The sequence below is a fragment of the Corvus brachyrhynchos genome, unplaced genomic scaffold (genome assembly GCF_000691975.1).
Source record: "Corvus brachyrhynchos isolate BGI_N302 unplaced genomic scaffold, ASM69197v1 scaffold114, whole genome shotgun sequence".
NCBI lineage: Eukaryota > Metazoa > Chordata > Aves > Passeriformes > Corvidae > Corvus > Corvus brachyrhynchos.
In genome coordinates, this window is record NW_008238337.1 from 2,448,475 (window position 1) to 2,456,232 (window position 7,758).

Genomic DNA, 7,758 nt, shown 5'->3' on the forward strand with positions numbered 1-7,758 from the left:
GCCGCTGGTTCCCCTCAGCGCCCGCCGCCCCTCAGAGCCGCTCGTTCCCCTCCGCGCCGCTCGTTCCCCTCCGCGCCGCTCGTTCCCCTCAGAGCCGCCTGGGGCAGGGAAAGGGCTACGGACAAACACAGGGCCCGCTCGGCACAGCGCAAACGAGGCTTTATTGGGAATTCGTATGAAACAAGTGCAAAATTTAATTTGTGCTGTTCGTATGGCACAGATGTTAAAATATCATGGCAATATCCCCACTTTCACACCGATACAAAAATAATATAAAACGATCCCTGTCCACCTGTTCGTTATAAATTAGGTTCTACAACATCAGGTAGAGCTCTGTGTGTGTCCTTACAGCCAAACAGAAACAGGGAGCGAGGCCAATTCTTTATTCCATGTGCAAAAGTTATTCCTCACTACAGGGGAAAAAAAAGAGGAGTAATACTTCTAATCCTGCCTTCTTCCAGAACATTAAATATAAATATCAGTGTGGCTTCCAAAAGCTTAAAGTAGTAACTCCGGGAAGAACCCAGAATGAATAGATAACATTTCCAGTGCAATTTTAAATATGGCCAAAAAAGAGCACATTGCATTGGTGTATATAAATTTACACTTCATAATCATCCTCGAATACATCCTGAAAACAGATATTGCTTCTATTGCATTGTTGAATGGTTCCCAAAGTGCACAAGATGCAGCTGGGTTAAAAATGCGATTAGTAATGGATGTTTAATATAATGAAAAGTCTTTCAGATAACTTAAAAATAACCATTCAAGAAAATAAAGAGACTCAAAAAAAAAATGCCTACATGGGTTTCAGGACAAGCAGTAACAACTGGGTTTTTTTAAGAATAAAATTAATTTACAACATTAGTTTATCAAGAAAAATGTACATTTTATATATTTTACAAGACGCTCCAGATCTGCTATGTCTTGCTATGGGAGGTATGTTTTACAGAATTATTTGGCTGCATTATAAGGCAATCAGTGAAAACCACTTTGTTCCACAAGAAACCATTCATAGGCAAGATCCTATCACGTGGTTATTTGCAGACAATTCCAAACATTTCTGCTGACAGCAGCCAAACTATAATGCACCATCTTTATTAAAATGTAAAGAAATGTGCTTAAAAGAGAAAGGTGTAAACTTGTATCCTCCACCGGAGTAAAATTTGTTCTGAAATTCCACCCTGAAACGAGACAAAAAAACAGAATCTGTACATGAATCCACAATGAGTTTCCAAGGGACACAACTATGCAACACAAGAGGCTGAACAAAACCAACTCCACTCCTCTCACTTGTTTTCTGTGCCGCTATTTAACCTTCCCACCATAGTCCCAGGCTAACTTCATGTTTCTCAGGAGACCCACACGCACTAAACTGGGCTGGAATGGCTCATTTCTTACTTCTGGATTACTAATTTGTTTCTGAGTGACTTGTAGTTAATTGTTTTGCAAACATGCAATATCATGAGGACAATCTGTCATGCACGGAGCTCTGCCTCCTGTCTTTGAACACCATACGCCTTTGTTTAAGCTGTAAATTTCATCAGGTTTCAAATTAAACATGCTCTGAATCCACTCCAAAAACCAGAGCTTGTGATATTAAGACTAAGAAAGGATTAAAATACTTATGGGTTGGCAGCCCCACTAATATATATGTTCCATTGAACCAAAGAAGTGAATAGACTGAAACCATAGAGTGAGATAAGCAGACTGAAATTAAAAATGCTTATCCAAGTTACTAATAGTCTACATTATGAAAAGCTGCAATACTACAAATCAAATGTACTTATATTTTGTGAATGTGGTTGAAGTTAAAATGCATCATAAGCCAATATAATATTTGAATCTACTGAAAATATTCCAGAGGAACAATCAAATCCAACTAATAAGCCATTTATTTAATGTAATTACATAAATGTATTGCAGTAGCAATGAGGCTGCTGAATTTTACACTTTCCCTTTTTAATAAAACACCTAAAATTTTGCCATAAAAATTCCTCTTAAACAAGCCAGTATATGCTAAGGTGGTATACAGAAAAAGAATGAACGTACCAGTGAAGTCGTATAGCATGGAGAAAAGCAGAAAGGCCCTCCATGACCAGCAGAATAAAAACTGTCAGCACAGCAAAGAATGCCAGAACAGGGATTAGCAGCAAGACACCGTACTTGGTATCCACACGGAGACCCACTCTCATCACCATCTGCCACAGAACTTCTGACAACTCTTAATAAAAACAAAAAAGTTGTCATAATTAATATTGATACTGAGTACATTCACCCACTGAGCCACTCTGACCAGCTCATTTAAACAATATAAGAGCACCTTCTGAACACGGGATCTATAAGCAATCCACCTCCCCAGAGAGCTGCCCCCAACCCCTCAAATATTTGAAGACACAGCTCAGTGTCAAAATCAGAGAGCAATATTTTACATAAATTCATAGTTTTAGTCTGGAGGCTTCCATAGATCATGATTAGTTTAAATAGGGATTTGGTTTTAATTAAGAAAAAGTGTGTTTCGTAGTAGTTATCACTTGAACAGGCCAGCCTCCCCCTAACAGCATTAAAAATCAAATGTAGGAAAAAAACCCCAAAAATACCAAAAAACCCACCCCCACTTACGTGCATGGGCAAGACTTAATGCCCAGAGTCTCAGGTATGAGGCTGTGTTAGAGATGCATCCCAGACAGTATTCAATGGTATGAATTGCTTGATTCATAAAAACATCTGCGAAGTTCAGCTAAAAGATTAAAAGAAAAGATAAACTTGCAGTTGGGAATCAAGGTCTTTGTAAAGGCTCAGCTGATTTTCTTCAAAACTTCTCAGCATGCAGTGTACAGGTTATCTATTGACTGCCCCCTTCTAATTTGTTTTTAAGAACACAGAAACTAGAGATTAAGTAAAAACATTACCTCCTCTGCATCGCCCTCTCTGTGCCCACTGTCTGAATGATTGCTGCCTTCTTCAACATCATGACATGACAGGAGACAAAGTTCTTCTTCACTTTCTTTTCGGATAAGCTTGTAGCCACTCTACAAAATGGGAATGTATTGTCTATTCAAGCAGGCTGCCACTGTCCTTTTTTAAATTTACTTAAAAGCAGTCAGTCGCAGGCAAAGGCAAAAAGATTTATAGGAACAAAGTACTATTATGTATTTCAGTCCAAAACTTTCCAAACTGAGCAGAAACTGAAGTGATAGCACAAGGAGTAATGGGGTCAAACTGAAGTTTAGGTTAGATACACAGAAGAAATTCTTCCCTGTGAGGGTGGGGAGGCCCTGGCACAGGTTGCCCAGAGAAGCTGTGACTGCCCCATCCCTGGAAGTGTCCAAGGCCAGGCTGGACGGGGCTTGGAGCAACCTGGGATTGGAAGGTGTCCCTGCTCGTGGCAGGGGGTGGAATGAGATGAGCTTTTAAGTTCCCTTCCAACCCAGCCCAACTCATTCTATAAAATATCCAGTAAGGACATACTCTGTGCACTACACCACCAGCTGAATTCTCCTACACTGAGGAAATGTGTGAGTGCCTGTCAGTACTTACCCTGTACATTCTTATGCCTCGGCCTCCACTGTGCAACCAATATAAATAAAGTGGTTTGCCAAGCAGCATAACAGGAACACAAAGAAAAGCAACACTAAGTAAAAACTTCTGCAGAGGAACCTGTTTGAGGAGGGGGGAAAAATTAGATTAGATTACAAAATCCAAAGTAGGAAAACCCATCCCTGTTTCCTTTATTATCTGCACAGGGAGCACAGGATCTCCAAAAGCCTGGAAGAACATTACTCACCTGGCCATTGAAGAAGCTCTTTGTTTCACCACTAGGAAACAGGAACATGTTAATAAATTGAATCAGAATGCTGGGGGCAGATGTCGAGTCCTCTGCAGAGTATGCCAACCATTTAAAGAAGATCATGAACACCAGGTAGCCAAATATGCACAACATGAATAAAAGTTCAGGAATAAAAACCAAATAAATATTATAGGTCTTCTTGAAATGCCTAAAAGATAAAAATGGGGGAAAAAATAAAAAATAAGTTTTACAAAGAAAGATCAACACGGCACAAATATGATTTCAATAAAACAAAGCACTGTTAAACAGCAAGACTGAGACTACAATCCAAAGCTGATTTTATTCAGTGAAATTTTAATCAAGTATTTCAGTGGAAATGAAGACTGTAAGAAACATGGATCTTTATTTACCAACAAGTGAAATGAAGGCTTGTATTATTTTGTTTTGGGATTTTTTACTATAATACTGAACCATCATCTTACACCTGTGAAGGAAAACCTGTCCATTATTGTCTTTTTTTAAGAACAGTTTTCACCGTTACTATTATTCTGTTTTCAAAAAATAATTCCAGTTTCTCTTACAAGATTAACTCTTATAATTCCAGACTTTACAGAAAATACGTTAGTATTATTTTAACTTCTTGTACTTACAAGTGGTTAAACAGCCCCAATACAACTCCAAAAGTCATGTGAGTCACTCCAAAGATCACAGACATTTTCATTTTGAATGAATTCAAAAATGTGAGACGGTTGCTTGCCAAATTCCATATCTGAAGAAGAAAACACCAAACCAGCATTAAAAGAACACCATAACGGAAGGAATAAACCAGTATCCTTTTTCTATTGGAGACCAGAATTCTCCCTCAGATGGAGGTCACAACTGAAATTTGAGTTTTGTAAAAATAGTTCTATCTTTGACTTGTCAGAAGAAAAGGTCTTGTTGAATGGAGAATGCAAACAGAAATGTTTTTTTTCCACAGTAAGATTTATCTTACATATACACATACCAAAATCTAATGGACAAAAACTGATCATCACAACTGGATAATTAAAAAGAATAAAACTAACCGGGTCAATTCCAAAGGGATAAACTCCGTTGTATACACCAGAAACATTTGGATCCAGTGCTAAATATCGATTAGCTCTCAGATCCGCAGGGCTGCAGTGAAAGAAAAACATACTCACATTTGACACTTTAAACATAATGACAACATATACTTTCAGTTCTGCAGGACACTGCTCCTGCTTTCCTTTACCTAACTCACCCACTGCCACACTTCAGAAAAGGATTGCTAAGTGCAAAGATCCTGACTAATAAAAACAATAGCAAAAAAACCACCTAGAACCTCACAATCTGGGTTTAATTCACAGTATCTTTCAAAAGAAAGTTTATGGATTTTATTCCACATTCCCCTAGAACTGAAAGTTTCATTTTAAAAGTTCACAATTTGCTTTTGCATAAAATTGACTGTCAAACACCTGAAGAATAATTGCTACCTTTTTTCCCTTTTGCATTTGGGGAAGTTTCTACTTTATTTTCATATAGTTTTTAATTAGCACACACAACCCGTTCGCATTTTAACCAAAGCCAGTGGTCTTGACTATTTTAAGCCACATCCTGTTTTGTAAGGCACCATGAGATGCAAGCTGTGAACGCTGAAATACCAAAGGGCCATGACACCTCAAATCAATGACGTTATCCCACTCTGAGAAAAACTAGATTTGACAATTCACATAGACTATTTTTTAAAATTTTTTTAAAATTTTTTTTTACTATCATGAAAAGCTGTGCAGAGACTAATGATTGCAAGGTAATTAATTTACTTCATTAATAGCTGATTTATTTTAGTAGATGCTAATGCTGCTCAGCTATTCACTCCAGAAGCATGACCTAGGACAAATTCCTCCAAAACTAGACCTGTGTTTTCTATTCCTCTGATAATCTTTATATATACATACACACACACCTGGAAAATATATTAAATGGAGACAAACTAAAACATCAACGTAAAGACAAACCATAACAGGACAGTTAAAACATGTGAACAAAAGGGTTAAACTGCTGCAGGAAATACATCTCTGGTTTAATGGTACAGCAAATATGCTACTCACCTCCAAACCTTCTGTTCAAACATTGCTGAAACATTCCATCCAGATCCAAATATATTTATTGACTTTGAAAAACAGTCATTATAGATCAATCCAGTGTATATAGAAAACAGCCCCATTAACAATATCACGTATCGGCCTTCAAATAACATTTTCATTATCTGTCAGTATTGGAAAAAAAGAAAAAATAGAGACTATCATCTGTTATGTGAGCAATGGTTAGCTACACATTTCTAAAAGAAACACATTTTTGGACACACAAAGACTTCTAAAAACCGAAATTTTTTTGTGAACAGTCATTAAGGAATATGAGCTTCCATGACACACACTGAGACTTTTCTCACTGGCATCCTTACAGTAAGGAAGTGTCTTTCTAAGCCGTTTCCTTCCTTGGACTACTTTACAAGAAATTACACATTTGCAGCCATTATTAATTAAATACAATTCTAATGAGAGACACAGGTGTTCCTGCATTCCAACCCATATGATTAAAAAATTAGTTAAAGTGAAGTTTAATAAATTTCAAACTGCAACTCCTTCTAGAAACAATAGGAGGTGGAATTTGAAAAATTATTTTTCTCCTCAGGTCGTCACTGTAATGCCATTCTGTAAAACACATCACTGAGTAGTCCTGGCAGAAGGAAAGACAAGCTTAAAAGTATCAATTAATTTTTTTCTAAGTCTTTGATACAACTTGATTATTTCTGCTCTTTCAAGGAAAGTGAATAGTTTAAGGTATTACATTAGCCTCAAGGGCAGCTTTAAACACAGAAAACCGTAAAAGAATGGAAAAAATTCTAATTAAATACACATGCAAAAACCAGTACTATTCAGAAACACAGTGGCTATTCAAGTGATCTGGCTGGATGGGAAGTAAATAATTTGTAATTCCTTTTACCTCATCTTGTGCTCTTTTTAACCTAGGGTGGTTTTCATACATTATCGTCAGAAGTGCAAATATGAACATGAGTAGCCCATGCCCAAAGTCTCCAAACATAACCGCAAACAAGAAGGGGAAAGTGATGATGGTATAGAGAGCTGCAAGGGTAACACAACAGATTTCAGGCACAGCACAACAGATGATGTTCTGTCTGCATTATCTCCAAGCAATTCCATACTTAAATCTCTCAAAGTTTTTAAGTTTGAAAGACATTTCATCCCCTACTCATACACCTTTTACCCCACACTGTTTAATGTTTATTGTGTATCCGTTAGCAATGACAACTTCACAGTTGAGCAGTAGCTGACAATTCTGAGGATAACAATATGAGCCCAGGAAATAAAACCCAACCACAGCTCTTCTTCTGTGGGTATTTCAGGTCTATATCATAAGGAACATTCTGCTGTGCAGAATGACAATCGACATAGCTACAAGTATATATTAAATGGGCTATAGAACAAGCTGAATTTTTCAAGTGATGAACCCCACACTTCAGTAAGATCAATAACCACTGCCAGTTTTCTTTTTTTTTTCCCTAAATATCTTCCTTACCCAAAGTAAAACATATAAAAGAAATATTATACAGCTTTAATCACTACCTTTCATGCTAAAATTACTCAGCAAAACCAAATCCCATCTTGCTGCTTGAAGCATTGTTTGTGCTTTTGATGAGGTACTAAAATTTCAAAACAGCTACCAACAAGCAGTATGACTGTCACCATTTGGCCTTTGCCAGTGTCCAATTCAGCAGCAACGACAGCACAGCGCTCAGCTCAGCTTTCAGAAGGACCAACCTGGATTAACTTCCCCATAGCTTCCAACTCCGTAAGCATCAACAATGCTCTGGAACCCTGAGGTGAATTTATTGGTACGTATCAGAGTTGGAGGAGGTTGTGTTGTTGGGATGGTATTCATGAATG

At 37.5% G+C, this 7,758-nt stretch overlaps 1 protein-coding gene across 1 annotated transcript in view; it reads right to left on the bottom strand.

Moving 5' to 3' along the window:
• Positions 1–138: 138 nt before the first annotated feature.
• The window catches only part of ATP6V0A2 (ATPase H+ transporting V0 subunit a2), a 15,739-nt gene continuing 8,119 nt past the window's right edge, over positions 139–7,758 (bottom strand). The window contains exons 10-20 of the mRNA XM_017734704.1: positions 7,633–7,756; positions 6,797–6,936; positions 5,902–6,059; positions 4,858–4,948; positions 4,441–4,559; positions 3,788–3,998; positions 3,541–3,660; positions 2,913–3,032; positions 2,623–2,740; positions 2,053–2,224; positions 139–1,184 (exon numbers count right to left, since the gene is read on the bottom strand). Coding sequence (XP_017590193.1) covers positions 1,082–1,184; positions 2,053–2,224; positions 2,623–2,740; positions 2,913–3,032; positions 3,541–3,660; positions 3,788–3,998; positions 4,441–4,559; positions 4,858–4,948; positions 5,902–6,059; positions 6,797–6,936; positions 7,633–7,756 — 1,476 coding nt within the window. The 3' untranslated portion in view covers positions 139–1,081. The remainder of the gene's footprint in view (positions 1,185–2,052; positions 2,225–2,622; positions 2,741–2,912; positions 3,033–3,540; positions 3,661–3,787; positions 3,999–4,440; positions 4,560–4,857; positions 4,949–5,901; positions 6,060–6,796; positions 6,937–7,632; positions 7,757–7,758) is intronic.